Source organism: Bos javanicus, chromosome 20 (assembly GCF_032452875.1).
Source record: "Bos javanicus breed banteng chromosome 20, ARS-OSU_banteng_1.0, whole genome shotgun sequence".
NCBI lineage: Eukaryota > Metazoa > Chordata > Mammalia > Artiodactyla > Bovidae > Bos > Bos javanicus.
The window spans coordinates 450,518-468,149 of record NC_083887.1 but is presented as its reverse complement, the minus strand read 5'-3'; the positions used below and the strand labels follow the sequence as shown (position 1 = coordinate 468,149).

Sequence of the window (17,632 nt, the reverse complement as noted above, 5' to 3'; positions counted from 1 at the left end):
TCCCTCCTTGGGGCCCTCAGCGAGTTGGGGGGAGTGTGCTCTCTGTCTCTGCGCCCTGAGGCACATCCATCTTTTCCCCAGGCCCCTTCCTCATGACTTACACCCCTCATCCCTCCCACCCACTCTGTTCCTACCCATGTCTGGCCAGGACTGAGCTAATTAGCTCTGACAAGCAGTTGTGCCCAAGAAGAGGGGTGATAAGATGCCAAGGAGGCAGGGTGCGGTCTACCCACCCCAATCCCTCAGTCTCACGGGGGTCCGATCCTGATCTCAACATCCTGATTGACCCCAAGACCCTGGGCATAGAGCAGGGTGGAACCAGCCCAGGGGTCAGCCATTGGCTCAGAATGACTGTAGGCTGGGACTGGGGATGAGGTACAGACAGAACTAATTAGGAGAAAGAGTAATCAGCCAGCAGACCTAGAAACAGTAGAGCTTAGTTCTAACTCTAGCTCTGCCACCAGCTACCTGCGTTCACACTGGACACAGGGGTCCCCAACTTCCAGGTCGCAGACCTGTACCTCCTGTCAGACCAGCAGCAGCATTAGATTAGAAATAAAGTGCACAATACATGTGATGCCCTTGAATCATCCTGGAATCATCCACCCTGTCCCAGTCAGTGGGAAAACTGTCTTCCATGAAACCAGTCCCCGGTGCCAAAAAGCTTGGGGACCGCTGTGAGGAACCCTGGCTTCTTTTCCTATGTGGGGTAGGAATGATCGGGACTTTTGAAAAGGAACAATTAGGGAGGGCTTCCCTGGTGGCTCAGGGGTAAGAATCTACCTGCTGATGCGGAAGACATGGGTTCTATCCCTGATCCAGGAAGATCCCATGTGTCTCGGAGAAACTGAGCCTGGGAGCCATGACTCCTGAGCCTGCGCTCTAAAGCCCAGGAGCCACAACTACTGAAAAAAAGATTTTTAATTAAAAAAAAGAAATAGGAGAAAGGGACAGGGTTTTTTGACTCACCTTGTCTAAAATATTTTTGTTCATCAATACTAAGCAGAAAGATGATTCCTATAAAGGTAGAGAAAGAGCAGTGGTAATCCTGTCAGCTACAGACAAGAGAGGCTGAGAAAGCTAAGTCCTGGTGAACTCCGAAGGCCTTGGCTTTGAGAGACACTGGGACCCAGACATGCTCAGCCTTGAGGGACGCAGCAGCCGTGGCTCTGAAGCTCTGTTGCCTGGAAGCTCAAGAAGAAAGAAGGGAGGGGCAGGTGATATGTACTGAATTTGACAGATAACAAGTCTGCATTTTACTTTCCCCTAAAAGCACCCCCATTGCAAAAACAGCTGATGTAATTAGGAGCCAATTTGAGGGCTGCTATTGCAATGCATAAAGCCCCTCCTTAGGCTGGGCCGTCTGGCTTCCCAGCTGCCCTGTGTCTGCCTCCATCAGCCACATCCGATGCCCTAGGCAGCAAGATCGGGTTAGAGGTGAGTGCTGCCTGCTGCGGTAATCTGACCATCAGATTAAGTCTTCAGAAGGCACCGTCTGGCTGCCTGAGACCCCACGCCCATCCTCAGGGGAGCATTTGGAGGTTGGAAAATGCTGTCTGTCTTCTGACCTGCCTCCTCCACTTTGTGTGTGGAGATTCAGTGGGCAAGAAACTCCTGGTGAAAAGTACAGAGTGGCATCCTCTGTGTCCTTGTCTGTGCAGAAATGGCACAGAGCAGGACACTTCTCTGGGCACCACAGAGCTTTGGAGCCCCTGGGGGCCATTCAGGCCATGCTAGAGAGCTGAAGCCAGCAGCGGAAAGTCTTATCTGAGATTATAGAGTAGGACTCTCAGGATAGCGCAGCGGTAGAGAATCTGCCTGCCAGTGTAGAGATGCGGGTTCGATCCCTGGGTCAGGAAGATCCCCTGGAGGAGGAAATGGCAACCCATCCCAGTATTCTTGCCTTAGAAATCCCTTGGACAGAGGAACCTGGCGGGCTATAGTGCATTAGGTCGCAAAGAGTCAGACACGACTGAGCAACTAAACAAATAACAGCATTCTCAGGACAAGATCTGTAACCCAGGCCTTCTAATGTTGAGAAGATTCTTGATTACTTTTCTCCTGGGTCCCTCCATTTCCTTCTGTTGAGGGAAACCAAAGAGAATCAAACCAAACCAATCTGAGGGCTGCTGTTGCAAAGCATAGAGGCCCTCCTTAGGCTGGGTGTCTGGCTTCCCAGCTGTGTCTGGGAGGAGAAGCAGAAGGAGATTTTAAGGCTTGGGGGCAGGGGCGTGAACGGATGGGTTTTCCCTTCTCGGGCACTGAGGGCCTGATCAAACTTGAGTATGAAATCCTCAGACCAGAGTGTTTGCAGAGCTCTGCCTGACTGGCGGAGGGGAGAGGGAGGGACAAAAGCAGAGCTGAGTCTAAATGACAGTGGCCAACTCCAGCCAGTCAGAGAGGGCTTAGCAAGAGGCGGAACCAGGTGCGGAGCTGTAGAGTGACTTGGACTAACCAGTCAGTCAATGCAGATAACCTCTACGCTGTCAAGATATTGCCGCCATCTTTCCTACAATCATACTGTGGAGGAACAGTGACCCTGTCCCTCCTGTCAGAGGGCAGGACACAGAGGGTCCCAGTCACCTAGCCCTGACTCTGGTCTCTTCAGGATGCACGCTTCTCCTCCCTGTGGCTTGGGCGGGAGTTCATGAACACCACCCCCAATCCAGTGCAGACAAGGGTATAAAGGCTGAGCACCCTCATCTGGGCCATGGCAAACAAAACGATTGGTTGTTGGTCTCTCCAACCCACTTCCTGATTCACAGTCAAGGAGGAAATCAGGAAGGACCCTCGAGTCTGGTACCTCGCACTTCCTTTCCTTCTCTCCGTCTGAGAGAGGCACCCTGCCATAATGGTTGGACTGTGGGTTTCTCAGCCCCAGACCCAAGGCCCCGGATTGGCCCTGACTCCCCCTGCTGGGAACACACACCGTGTCTCCGTGCCACACCCGAGTGATCTGGGATGAAGGTCCGTACGCCAGAGAGCTTCTGGGGCCTTGAAGGATACTGAGGAGACGGCAGAGGGACTTGTACTAAAGAAGAGCATTGCAGCTCTGCCGGACCACTGAGAAGCATGGCCTGTGTCTTTACTGAAGGTGCCAGGGGAACAGGTTACAGAGGCACCCGGCCAAGGGGCGGCCCGCGGCAGCAGAGAACAGAGAAGATGATTGAGTGGGGTGCAGAGTCTCAGTTCAGGCCTGTGACGTGATCACAGATGTGTGCGGTCTTAGTTCCCTTGGGAAGGATGTGTCCTGCCCGGAAACTCCGGAGTTAGGAGTGTCCAGTGGCCTCCCGTCAGTTCTCCTCCCTTCCTCCTGTCTCCCCTGTGGGCGGGGCGAGAGGGCAGCAGCTCCCGGTCTCTGGACGTGTTCCTGTGGAATCCCGCCCCCGGTACTAATCGCCCTCGGTGGGGGCCTGCTCTGCCTTCCGCTGCTCCACGCTGCTTCCTCTGAGCGCTCCTGTCCTCTCTCTGACGCTGCTTCCTGACCTTGACTCTGACCAGTCGCCGCGGGGCTTTCCTTTGTGCTTGATCTAACCATGTGGTGGAACGATGGAAACGGAACATGGTTCTGTCAAGCACCGCGGAAAGCACCGCGCTCTCCTGCAGCATGGCCCGCCACGCCGGACACCTCTTCTCTGCTCTGGAGCACCGCACCCGCCTCCGCCAGACCCACCTCTCCCGGGCCAGCCTCACCATGGGCGGGGGTCCAGGGGCGGGGAGCAGTCGCGAAGGACTCAGAGAGGGACACAGAGTGCCCCTCCCCCTCCAGCTAGCAGATCCGGGCTGAAAGGGGGGCTGCACAAGCCCACCGGGGCGGGGCGAGCCCAGATCTGCCTCCATGTCTCTGTCACAAGGGAGTCGCTCTTCCCCAAGTCTAGTCCAAGTGCCAGCCAAGGGGAAGGTCTTTAAGTCTAGTCCGAGTGCCAGCCAAGGGGAAGGTCTTTAGGTCTGAGACCACTGCTTTTCTTCTTCCATTTGAAGGGAAAATGTATACCCAAGGCATATGCCATTTGCTTCATCGAAGAGCCCCAGACCAAGGTCATCTTCTCAGCTGGTTTAACCCGAATGTCATACTGGTGGTGACCCACCCCTCACCCACCATCTTTACCAGGAGCATTAGAAATTAATGTGAGCATGAGAATGATGAAACATCCGTGAGTCTGAGACACTGGGTGTAGCCTGAGGCTTCTCCTGGAACTGACCCCGCTCCTCATGAGGACTTTGACCCTGGTCCCCTCACAACCTAAGGTCCAGGCTGTTTTCCTTGAGCTGTCAAGCACAGTTAACATGAGACCAAAGTGCTGGGCTGCTCAGTGGTTCTAGTTGACTACCATGTAGACCCTCCTGCCTCTGATAATAAAGAGAGGGGTCTTGGGGCCTCCCATCCTGTTTATTTCTTGATAAACCCTAGACCCAGCATAACCAGAAGATGGTGGTGTTGGTTCATACCCTGCAGTCTGTATCCTGGCCCACATGCGAGACGGCTCTGGCTTGAGCCAGGAGCTGAGCTCTGGGCTCCTGTGGCAATGTGCGGCTCTTACTGTCTTCTCTCTCTCTCAAGTTACCCCCCAGATCCAGGGCCCAGCATTGCTGAGCCATGGAGAATCCTGTTTAAATCTGGATTCCTTTACTATGGGTTGAGTGCTTACACTAGACCCAGTGCTGAGCTATTTTACATCATCACCTTGTTCAGTCTTCACAACAGCCCTATAAATCCCATTTTGCAGATAAGTATCCCCTAGAGAAAGGAATGGCTACCCACTCCAGTATTCTTGCCTGGAGAATCTCATGGACAGAGGAGCCTGGCAGGCTACAGGGGTCACATGAGTTGGATACGACTGAGTGACTAACAGTTTTTTTTTTTTTATATTGAGGCACAGAGAGGTCAACTCACTTGCCCAGGGTCATCAGATTCCAACATGAATGCTGTTTACAGCTGTAATCCTCAGACTTCCCAGCTATGGACAAGGCCCTTTGCCTTGAATTACAAAATCAAAAAGACATTGACTTGACTTGATAGGATATTGAAAAAATCTTTTAACACCCCCTTTCAAGCTTCCTTCTGTTAACCGCAAAAGGCTTGAGCAAGAAAGAGAGCAAACACCCCTGTTTACACGGCTCCTCCTCTCTAGCATGAATACCATACCAAGACCCATTTGAAACAGAACAAGTCCTCGGGCCCAGAGAAACTCCCTTTCCCTCTGAACAGAGGGGGCATGCCGAGTTTTCCTGGCCCTCAGCTGACTATGACCAGGAAGTACCCAGCTGCAGGCTGTGGCCATTTCCCTCTGCTGCCAGGCAGATGGCTGACTCATGTCTGACTCTGAGGGGCAGAGCTCACTAGGACAGCTGTCTGCCCAACCAGTCTCCAAGTTCCTGGTGAACAGTTGGTGTTTCCTGGTGACCAGGCAACTGATATCTGGTCCCCCAGCCTCTGCCCATGAGTGGATAACTGTATGCCTAGCAATGTTCTCTTGATTCCATTCATTACCTCTGACCTCTGCTTGTCCTTTCAAGCCGAAGAGCCCCAGCAAGCCTCCTGCTCCCCCTAGTTCCTCTTTCTGCTCCTTTCCTTCTTTCATCCCACCCACCTTAGGGAGCTAGAAGAGGATAGTTCTGTGCGTTGGCCTTTCCTTGGTCCTCTGATAATGGTGCATCCATGACTTCTGTTCAACAAACTCATTGCCCAGAGGATGGTGCGGAATGCAGACTGTTCGTGACAGCAGCCACCCTGGGCCCAGCGCCAGCCTCAGAGCCGAGTCCGTCCAAAGAGTGGGAGCTCTGGCTCCTCACCTGCCCCAGGCCCAAACCATGCCAGCGTGGCACACATTCTCTCCTGGGAAGTGGCGGCAGGGCAGGGGTTCATAATAAAGTCACATTGCTGTGCATTCCACTCCCCTGGTCTCTTAGAGTTTCTCTGTGCTCATGTTCCAAGTGTCGTCGTTCTGAACTGCCTGCCAAGGGGGAGGAGGGCTCCGGGGGCAGAAGCTGGTGAAATGCCGGTTGATGTCAGTTCCCCCAAGAGCCCGTTTCAGCCAGGGTCTAGTTTTATGGCCCTTCTTCAAATCCTCTGAGATCTCTCCTCTCTGAACTCTCCCAAAGAGAAGAAATGACAGCCTATTTAAGTTACTCCTCTCCTACTAAGTATTTCTGTCAGTGACGAATATGCATGGAGATTGAAATTGACTTTTAAAGCTCTAGAAAAGTTAAAAATACTTTTGGGTAGTTATGAACATTAGGCATAACAAATGGCTCTGAGAAACCCTGGGTAATTTGGGTAATGAAATATGAAGTGATGGAGGTGGCATTTCAGGCTGGCCCTGGCTGGGGCACGCACCCTTTCGGTCTCGGGCGTACACCGTTATTAACATTTCTGGCTCCCGCTCATAGAAAATATCACACTCCGACCCCCTCGTTATTATAAACCAGGGCAATAACAAAAACAGCAGGGGAAAAAATGTTGGGAAGAACATATTAGTCTATCGAATCTAATTGCAAAATCATTTCATTAAAATGGGTCGGCGGCTCCATTGCAGAGGTCGGCCAGTTGTAGTCTAAGTATACTACAGAGAGCGATTCCCGCTAACCACACATGCTCTCACCTTGATTAAAACGAAAACGCATTTAATCAGTGGCTGTCCCTGGCCGCGGCCCAGCCGTGCACATCTTCAGGCTCATTGTGTTGGCGAGCAAACTGTCCTCCCTCCTGTCTTTCTGGCTTTGATCACGCAGGGCTCCTCCATTTGCAAGGATCCCACTGTAGACACCCTCTCAAGGAAAAATACACGAAAAGCTTCTTTACGACTGTGGGGAACCCCTGTCAGGGAATAAGAGAGCGCTGTCATTCGGCAGGGTCTGCACGATGCGATTTACCCAAGACTCAGCACACTGATGTGTCTGGGAGAAAATGGCCCAGGTCAGAGTTATTCAGTGGGATGGCTGCTGGCAAGCCAAGGGCAAGAGATTTGCATAATACATTGGACCAGGAAGCCATCCAAATAACCAGGGATACCTGCATGAATTTTGCTTATACAAGCCTGGGATGAAATGGGGTGAAGGAGGTGGATGGGGAAGGAGCGGAGAGGGAAAGGAAATAGGTCCAAGCCTTGACCTTCTGTTTTAGGTAGATGATGTCCCTTCAGAATCAGAGACCACCCCCCTCCCCAGTCTCTCCCTAATCAGGCATTACCATGGGCAGAAAATTTGAGGAGTGAAAAATAAAGCAGTCAGTGGAGACATTTCCTTCCTCCTGTCTCCCCAAAGCCCGCTGGCAGAAAATGCCATTCAGTTCACCTCCACTTGACCGTATTACCATTCGCAGGACTGAGGTTAAGGTTTTGTCCAAAAGCAGATCTGCAGTAAGCATGGTATTAGTCACACAGACCCTGGCGGCAGTCTGCCTGGGTTTGTTTCTCTGCCACATCTGAATGACCTGCAGCCCTCAGTGTCCTCATCTGTAACATGGAGTTGTAATAGTCCCAGAGTGTGGGACGGATTTAATGGAGTCATCTGTTTGAAGTGCCCAGAATAGTGCCCGGCTCGTGATTCATGCTCCATACGTGTCAGCTATTATCACTCGCTATGCTGATTGGGCTTCCCTGGTGGCTCAGAGGTTAAAGCGTCTGCCTCCAATGCAGGAGACCCAGGGTTCGATCCCTGGGTCGGGAAGATCCCCTGGAGAAGGAAATGGTAACCCACTCCAGTATTCTTTCCTGGAGAATCCCGTGGACAGGGGAGCCTGGTGGGCTACAGTCCACGGGGTCGCAGAGAGTCGGACACGACTGACTGACTTCACTTCACATGCTGATGGTAATGGCCTCCGACATGTCACATGCTCCACTACGTCCTAGGGGAAAAAAGAAACAGAATCACAAACATCTGTAGAACTCTGGACCCTTTTGACCCTTTCCCAGAAGCTCTCCACCATCTTGATCTTCCTTGAATCTTCATGACAACCCCTGTGAGATAGGGGCAACTATATAATTCCCATTTTACAGGCAGAGAGATTGAGGTTTAAGTAGCGAAGTCTGGGCAAACCTGCGCCCTCTACTGCCCAAATCTCTGTACTGCAGGTGCCCCATTCTACTACTAATATACGTAAGTTGGCGAAGGCCCACCTCAGCTAGCCAAATAAGTGACATTCCCATTCCCTGAAGCACTGTGGACAGTTTATGTGCCGACACCCCATTTATGCACTGGACAAATGTGAGCCAAGCTCTTGTGCCTGTCATTGTGCTGATGATATGTTGAAGGTGAAAATAAGAGACTCAACCCCAATCAGCTGGCTCATGTCTGATAGGAGAATCAGAACTTCCCTTTTATCTCAGGCAAGATTTGTGGTCTTACAGAGGTTCGCCCAGGTGCCAGGGGATCATTTCTGATCATTAAAGCAGCTCCTAAGGGCATGTCTCAAGACAGTGCATCACTGGCCCTGTTACCATCGCTGTGCAACCTCAAGAAAAACTCAATTCCAAACATTAATCTTAGCTCCAACTACTTTTAGCTTATTGTAAGTGGCTTTTGACTGTAGTTAAACAGAGCTTCCTTTCAAAGGCAGCAGGTACATTTAACCCTCACAAGAGTTGTGCTTGATTTCACAGTGTTTTAAGTATGAATTCATTACCAGTATTTTTTTTAAAGAATTGTCAGGCAACCCTGAGCCAAATTCCCAAGCATTAGGGCAGCAGGCATCAATTCCCCAGTACCCCGACTCTCATGATTACTTCCCAATAATAAAATCGCGTGTCAGTGGTATTGATTGCCGTGTGCTGGGCCCCTTTATCATTCAGTCCCTGCTTTGTCCCTGAAGACAGCTGAGTCTGTTACCTGCTTCCCTGACCGCATTCCCATCCTTGGTATAGCTTTCATCAAAACCCCTTCAAAATGTCTTCAGAATGTATTTAGAGGGTCCATAGATGGTGGGCGTCACGGACTAAGACACCCCTAAATTGTACACCAAATTCCCGACGTGGAAAAAGGTCTGTGTGACCCACGGAAGCTTAAGAACTCATAGAGCTTGTGCTGTTAGACCTGAAAGTGTTGAATCACAAAGACCAAAGGGAAGCAAGCAGCCTGGAGGCTGAGGGGCGGGAGGCACGGCCGGGCGCCCATAACCTGAGGGCAGCGCTGCCTCTGGCCCTGGACAACCCACCCCCATCCATGTCCCCCGTCCCCACAGCCCTGCCCCGGCCCGGGCTGGTGATGCTGACGCCCCTCTTTGGCCCCCCAGGCTCGGAGGATTACCGCAGCAGGTTCAGCAGCGAGTGCTTCATGGACCTCGTGTGCCCGGACAGGTGCCGCTGCGAGGGCACCATCGTGGACTGCTCCAACCAGAAGCTGGCCCGCATCCCCAGCCACCTCCCCGAATACGTCACCGACCTGTGAGTGCTACGGGGGCAGGACCCCCGCACGTCCCCACACCCATCTCCCTGAGCCAGCCAGGGCAGGGGTGGGCTTCTAGAGGCGACCCCCTCAGCTCAGTCACCCGGGTGCTCCTTGCTGTCTGCTACTTCCCATCTGAGTGCAGACCCTCACGCCTCCACTGGGGACTGTTTACTTGCAAATAAAAACCGTTCATTCATTCTACAAAGATTCTCTGAACACTCGCTGGGAGCCAGGCACTGCCAGGCCCACCCGTTTCCACATGAATAAGGCAGATCACCCTTCCTGGCCCTTAGGATGCTTACAACATAACCAGAAAGATGGATACGACCTGAAGTGAGAAAACAGCAAGAACCATCAGGTGTATCTGAGCCTCCAGCTATCTCTGCTAATAAAGAGGCGTTTACCCAGAAGTGAGAGAGCTCAAAATTCCAGCGTGGGGTGACGAGGGTGCAGCGGTGGGGGCTGACACACCTGGGCCTGACTCCTGCCTTTTCCAGTTCTCCTGAGATTGCGCAAGTTGCTTCTTAGATCTGAGTGCCAGATCCTGAGCTGTAAAATGGAGGTGATGATACCTCCCTCCCACAGGGGTGAGAAAGATGAGGTGAGAGGAGACGAGCACAGGCTTCATCTTGAATGCGCGCATGGAGTAAGCCCTGTGTAAATGGTTGTTGTTGTTATTATGTTCTTTGACTTTACAAATCACAGTAGGGCCTTTCTTTGTCTCCTGCTCTCCCTGGGTTTGTATGAACATTCAGCGTGGAGTCCCTGAGCTGCCCTTAGCAGAGGGACGTGGTCTGGAAAGCGCTGAGTGGCTTGCAGAGTTGGAAGAATCTGGGGAGCCCTCCCAGGAAGTTTAAGTGGCCATTGGTATCCCTACAAAATGAAGGCAAATCTCTGGCCCTTGATTGTTCAAGTGCTGAGTGTTCAGCAAGTTGCACAGGCCCTATCACAGGGTCTCCTCCACTCAGAGGAGCCTGGCCTCCCTTCCCGCCCTTCGCACACCCCTCCTCTCACTGCTGGGTGCCCTGTGCTAAGGAGTCATACAGACGGTTTCTGCGGTGCTATGGACCTGGGCTGAGTGAGGTCTGGGCGTCAGCTCAGCTGAAGGCCTGGGAGGACGGGGGGCCAGTGGGGGAGGTGTCCCTTCCACAGCTCACTCACCCCCTCATTCGCTTGCTTTCCACACAGGCGACTAAACGACAATGAGATATCTGTTCTTGAGGCCACTGGCATCTTCAAGAAGTTGCCCAACCTGCGGAAAATGTAAGTCAGCCTCAGGACCTTGGTAGACTGGAGCAGAGCATCGGGGCAGCGGTGCCTTCATCTCCCTCTGCTCTGGCCCATCTCAGTTTCCCCTGTCACACCCAGGAAGCAGGACACTGAGACAGGGCCACGCAGAGCCAGAGCATGCGTTCTCCACAAGCCCTGAGCCTCAGCCCCTCTCCCCTCTGCTCATCCCTGCCCCCTACTCCACACTCATCCTCTACGCCCAAGGGCTGGTGGGAGGCACTCTACTGAGCACCAGCAGTGAGATAAGGGGACCTAGGCTGCATGTGTTAGTCGCTGTCATGTCTGACTCTTTGCAACCCCATGGGCTTTAGTAATTTTTATGAGATGACAGTTGGAAGGTCTGCTTTTAGATAGACTCTAAAGGCCTCCATGTGGGTGTGACCCATTGGAGCAGAAACACCAGCTGCCTCACCTCCTCCATCTGTAATCACACTGGTACACAGCTGGACGCACTCCCCCAGCCTTCCCTTCCCCAGGTGCCCCAGTAGACGTGCCGGCATGGATAGGGACCCCTTCACCATCTAATTCCCTTCTCCTTGACCCTGCTCCCCACCTGCACCACATCCTCCACATCTCCCAGCCCGAGTTTGGGTCTGCCTCTGGAACAAAAGAAATACGGTCATAGCCTCATTATTCACGGACCCTGTATTTGCTAACATTTATTTGTAATCTCAAAATCCATACTCAGGTGTTTTCATGGTCTTCCTAAACACAGAGCAGCAAAAAATTTGAGTCACCTACATGCATGCCCTCAGCTGAAACAGAACAAGGCCACGCTCTGAGTTCTTGTTTCAGCTCCCAGACTGTAAACAAGTGTCCAATCCACAATGTATTTCGTGCCACATTTTTTTGCATATTTGTGCTTTTGTAGGTGATTTCACTGTTTAAAATGGACCTAAAGCATAGTCCAGAAGGGCTGTGTGCTTTACGGAGAAAATACTTGTTACATAAGCTTTGTTCAGGCGAGACTTATAGTACTATTGGTTGTGAGTACAGTGTAAACAAATCAACAATATATATCCAACAAGATGTCTTTAAACAGAAACACGCATCAAGCAAGGTTATGTATTGATTGACTAACAAAAATATCATGACCAGGGGCTCACAGGGACCTAACCCTCAATTTCCCCTAGAAGCGATGGTTTAGCATTCACTAATTCATGTTGCCTAGTGACTTTGTAGAACTGAAGCACAATGAATAATGAGAACTAATTGTAACCCTTATTTTACGTTGCTCTCCACCCATCACATCAGTCCCCTTCAGGAAGAAGGAAAGAGCCTTTGCCTGCCCTGCGCAGCATCTGAGTCCCATCAGAGCCGGTCAGGCTCTGTCCCTCCCTCCCTGCCTGCAGTTGCACCACGTGGCTTCAGGACCGCCCTCTGACTGGGAGCAGTGGCGAGCACAGGAGCTGAAGGGGCAGAGGAGGGAGGGCTCACGCGGGTCCTGGGGAGGACCGTGGCTGTCCGGGTGGTCAGGCCCGCCTCTAGCTTCAGGAACGCAGCACAGACATCACCCATCGCTTGCCAGGACATGTCCTTTCAAATTCAACCCCAAACTTCCTGCTCGTCTTGTGGCTAAGACTGCGTGCTCCCAATACTGGGGACCCAGGTTCGATCCCTGCTCGCAGAACTAGATCCCACATACTGCAACAGAGTTTACGTACCACAAGACACGGCACAGCCTCAGTGTCCAAGCAGCAAAAGGGAGGGGTGGGGACTGTGGCTTCATGTGAGCCGAGCTCTCATCAGAGGAGACAGGTGGCACACAGCTCATCCTGGCATTTCCCATGCTGGGAGGAGGGTTGGGGCTGCCAAATATTCCCTTCCTGAGAACAGCCAGAAATCCAGGTGTAGGGGAAGAGCAGGCAGACCTGCATTTGTTCTGAGTTCAACTGCCCCTCCCCTGCTATGTCACTCCAGGAATACCCTTAGCCTTTCTGTACTTTAATGTATTTATTTGCATAATAGAAATAAATCCAGTTTCCTTGTAAGTTATGATGAGGATCAGAAGTGTAAGGCTGCTATGTATAAAATAGTTAACTAATGAGAACCTGCTGTATAGCACAAAGAACTCTTCTCAGTATTCTGTGGTGACCTAAATGCAAAAAAAGAGGGGATATATATATACGTTGAGCTGATTCACTTTGCTGTACAGCAGAAATGAACATAACGTTGTAAAGCAACTATACTCCAATAAAAACTAATTTTTAAAAAAGAAGTGTAAAAGATAAGGGGAAAGACATGTCCTCTGTCCATGGGAGTGTGGTGAGAAGGTGCTGGGAGACAGAAAGAGGACATCTGGGTTGAGTGACCTGGAGCACATGGTTAAAACAGGCGTTGCAAACTCGAGTACTTAAGACCCCCTGTGAAAAGGCGGTGGGTGCAAGGCAACAATGATAATAATGGCCGATTGCGGTTACCAATCACTGTACTCTGTGCCAAACTGTAGTGATATTCATGTGTTTACCCCTCATGGGAAAAACACAACAGCTTTGAGATTGCTTCATTTCCCAAACGAGGAAGCTGAAACACAGAAAGAAACTTGTCCAAGTTTACAAATCAAGCCGGGAGCCAAGAGTGGTGACAGTGCAGGTCAGCTGGGATTGCGAGCACTGTCTCAAGGCAGGAAATGCCCGTGTGTGCATGCGTGTGGGCCTAAATCCATGTACGCGAGCACTGTCTCAAGGCAGGAAATGCCCGTGTGTGCATGCGTGTGGGCCTAAATCCATGCACGCGAGCACTGTCTCAAGGCAGGAAATGCCCGTGTGCGCATGCGTGTGGGCCTAAATCCATGTACGCGAGCACTGTCTCAAGGCAGTAAACGCCCGTGTGCGCATGCGTGTGGGCCTAAATCCATGCACGCGAGCACTGTCTCAAGGCAGGAAACGCCCGTGTGTGCATGCGTGTGGGCCTAAATCCATGCACGCGAGCACCGTCTCAAGGCAGTAAACGCCCGTGTGTGCATGCGTGTGGGCCTAAATCCATGTACGCGAGCACTGTCTCAAGGCAGTAAACGCCCGTGTGTGCATGCGTGTGGGCCTAAATCCATGCACGCGAGCACTGTCTCAAGGCAGGAAATGCCCGTGTGTGCATGCATGTGGGCCTAAATCCATGTACGCGTAAGTGCCAGCCAACCAAGCAAATGTCCCAGTCGGGCAGATCTGGCCCCAAAGACTACCAGCTGCAACCGCTTATTTCATATAACCTGATGGTGACCCTTATTTTACTTTATTTATTTATTGCCCTCACAACCAATAGCATAGAAGTCTTGCTGAACAAAGCTTTTGTGACGGGTATTTTCTTTCCTTTTCTTTGGATCTTAGTTGTGGCGCGTGGGGCCTTTTAGTTGAGGCCTGTAGGATCTTCTGGAGAAGATGATGTACCCCACTCCAGTACTCCTGCCTGGAAAATCCCGTGGACAGAGGAGCCTGGTGGGCTGCAGTCCATGGGGTCGTGAAGAGTTGGACACGACTGAGCAACTTCACTTTCACTTTTCACTTTCATGCATTGGAGAAGGAAATGGCAACCCACTCCAGTGTTCTTGCCTGGAGAATGCCAGGGACAGGGGAGCCTGGTGGGCTGCCTGCCATCTGTGGGGTCGCATAGAGTCGGACACGACTGAAGCGACTTAGTAGTAGTAGTAATAGTAGGATCTTTAGTTGAGGCCTGAGAACTCCTAGTTGAAGCATATAGGATCTAGTTCCCTGATGAGGAATCAAACCCAGGCCCCTTGCATTAAGAGTGTGGAGTCTTAGCCACTGGATCGCCAGGCAAGTCCTGATGGCAACTCTTTTTAAGTAAACAGACCTCATTTGCTGGGACCCATCACCACCCCTACACCCCAATGAGGCGATGGGTCAGCTGGAATTCTGCCCAATCAGAGTGGCTGCAGCCAGCTGTGTCTGTGACTGAGTCTGCTTGGCTTCTCCAAGGTCTGTGGGACCAGTGCCCTCAGGTTACGGTCTGGACGGGAGCATCCTGACAGGGCATGAGGGCAAAGGAGCATCGACACAGAGCCAGGACTTTGGACTCTGCTGTGCCTTTCCAAACTATTCTGAACCTCCGTGTCCTTTCCTATCTTGTGGGGAAAATGAGATTTCATAAGGATCACTTGTGCTAAGGGATGCAAAGAAAAGCTGTGAGCTGTTCCCCACAAGGGTTATGAGGACTGTGGAAACTCAAAGAAGCTTTTCAAGTGACCTCCCCTTCCGAGCAGGGTCATGGCTTCTCTCAGGTGAATTTCAGGTCAGTTCTTACACTGAAGGGACATCTCAAGCAGAGACTGAAACTAGCACCCCTCTAGCCAAAATCAGTTCCCCATGGGTGGACTTGGTGGTGCTGATTGTGTTTTTAATAAGAAGTAATTGCTAGGCTTCCCAGGTGGTGCTGGTGGTAAAGATCATGCCTGACAGTGCAGGAGATGCTAGAGACATGGGTTCAATCCCTGGATTGGGAAGATCCCCTGGAGGAGGACGTGGCTACCCACTCCAGTATTCTTGCCTGGAGAATCACATGGACAGAGGAGCTTGGCAGGCTACTGTCCATAGGGTAGCAAAGAGTTGGACACAACTGAAGTGACTTAGCATATATGCACACCCTCTTTTAAAAATCAAGAGTTTCCACAGAAAAATAAATGTGGATTTCTAGCATCCTTTGGGAAACCAGAAGATCTGGCAAAACAGCCCATGTTCCCAAATGGCTCCAGTTGAGCTGAGTTGAGGAGCGGCTGCCCCCTTAGCTGGGGCACATGCTTTCTTGATCATTGCTGTCCCCACAGGGCTTGTTTCTAACTTTACATCACTTGCCTGGACCCTGGGACATTTGAGCTTGTAACCCCAGCTTGAAGTAGAATTTCCACATCAGGAGAAGGGAGACATCCCTAAGGAGGTGGACAGGACCTCACCAACCCAGCACAGTGCCAATGTACTGCTCAATCATGACCCGGCATACTCAGCTTCCAGAAAAATCCACGTAGCACTCTCCCTACTGCTTTTCCATGGAGGACTGGACTTTACAACAGGGTTGCAGATGCTTTCTGGAAAAGGGAATGGCAACCCACTCCAGGATTCTTGCCTGGAGAATTCCATAGACAGAGGAGACTGATGGGCTACAGTTCAAAGAGTCAGACACGGCTGAGCGACTAACATACTCCATGTTACCATGGTTTATGGGATGTCCCACAGACCTGAAGAGACAGGGTCCTAGAAGCCTGAGCTTTCCTTCCCAGATGCAGGCTTTCCAGAGTGAATCCCCCAGCCTGGAATGGCCTCAGTGTCTCTGGGGTTAAAAGTGCACCCAGCAGCTTGCAGAGGCAGTGCAGCCTAGCACTCGCTGTGTCCTGAACCCCCTGGCCTGGGGCAGGGATTTCTGGGGCTGGGTCCTTTCAGGTGTGAGACCCCCATCCTCGGTGCAGTCAAAGCCACGATGAAGCAGTCATCCTTCAGGTGGTCTGCAGAGATGAAATGGGGAGAGGCTTCCGCAGTGGCCTGAGTTTTGCATCTGGGGGTTTGCTGGGATCGGGGGCATCTTCAGGAAGATACTCCTCTGAGAATAAGATGATGATGTTTGTGTGTGTGTGTGTGTGTGTGTGTGAGAGAGAGAGACAGAATTGCTCAGTCGTGTCTGACTCTTTACGACCCTATGGACTGTAACCCGCCAGGCTCCTCTGTCCATGGTATTTCCCAGGCAAGAATGTTGTAGTGGGTAGCCATGTCCTTCTCCAGGGGACCTTCCTGACCCAGGGATCCAATCTCGGTCTCCCACCTTGGGGGTAGACTCTTTACTGTCTGGGCCACCAGGGAAGACGGAGCTCTTACAAAGCCCTGAGGCGCTGGCTGACTGCGGCACTTGCCCTGCGTTGCTCTGTCTCTGTCCCTCAGCCCAAGCTGCCTGGATGGAGAGAGGGCAGCATCCAGGTCTTTTGGAAAATTCTATCCTCTTTTTTTGCCCTTATGTTTTCCATTCTCCCAACCTGAGGAAATCCAATTCGCAAACCTTTCAGTAGTGTGATATTAATTCTGCTCATTTAAAGAAACAAACGTCGGAAGCGGGAACCTCCCACTTGCTAGCTGCCCAAATTCATCTCCACTGCCCGCCCTGTCTGCTTCAGTTCCCCAAGAAACCTAACTCTCTCGAGCTGGAGGAGAAGCTCCAGCATTTGGATGAGTTATAGCTGCTGGGAGAGCCTTTCTCTCTCCTCCCATGTCAAATTTGGGGGTAATTTGAAGTCTCCCCTGTGTGTGACTTTCACTTCCATGTTCTTGTGGACCAAGACTACCAGGATTTATAAGGAATCCAGCTGAGTTTCAGAAGAGTCAGGCAGGGAGCAAAAATCTAGTCTGAGAATCTCCCAGCTGGCTCAGATCTTGGGGGAGGGGTTAGAGGCGCACTGGAACCTGTTTTCTCAGCAGGATGGGAGAGGGGAAGTGAGGAAGGCCTTGACTGGGAGCACGGAGGAAGCAGATGCTGCCATAGTGGGAACTGTTTCCTCGACGCCTGCGCATGGCTGTGGGCACTGCCACCCCTGGCAAACCCAGGGCCTACGTGCGAAGGGGGCAAGCAGCCTGCACTGAGCCCCGGGGTGCCCAGGTGAAATTCAGTTGCCCTGAACCATCCCCATGGGACTTCCCAGGTGGTCCGTGGTAAAGACCCCGCCTGCCAGTGCAGGAGACAAAAGAGATGCGGGTTCAACCCCTGGGTCGGGAAGATTCCCTGGAGGAGGCATGGCTACCCACTCCTGTATTCTTGTCTGAAGAATCCCATGGGAAGAGGAGCCTGGCCGGCCACGGTCCATAGTGGTGCAAAGAGTCGGACACAACAGAGCGACTTAGCTTGCACTCATACATCCCTATAGGGTGGGGGGCCGTGAGTCCGCCCCAGGCTCCGCGAGGAGGGCTCTTGAGAGGAGCAGTAGTACCAGGGATGCATGGAGTGCTGTCTACCCTTCGGTGCTCTGGGC

General features: G+C 51.9%; 1 protein-coding gene and 1 non-coding gene across 4 annotated transcripts in view; both read left to right on the top strand.

Annotated features, from left to right (window-relative positions):
* Positions 1 to 17,632, top strand: part of SLIT3 (slit guidance ligand 3) — a 764,694-nt gene that overhangs the window by 649,778 nt on the left and 97,284 nt on the right. For all 3 annotated transcript variants that reach the window (XM_061393171.1, XM_061393168.1, XM_061393169.1), the window contains exons 15-16: positions 9,230 to 9,380; positions 10,573 to 10,647. In XM_061393171.1, coding sequence (XP_061249155.1) covers positions 9,230 to 9,380; positions 10,573 to 10,647 — 226 coding nt within the window. The remainder of the gene's footprint in view (positions 1 to 9,229; positions 9,381 to 10,572; positions 10,648 to 17,632) is intronic.
* TRNAW-CCA (transfer RNA tryptophan (anticodon CCA)) lies at positions 7,596 to 7,668 on the top strand. The gene has a single exon. It is a non-coding gene; the product is annotated as a tRNA-Trp (tRNA).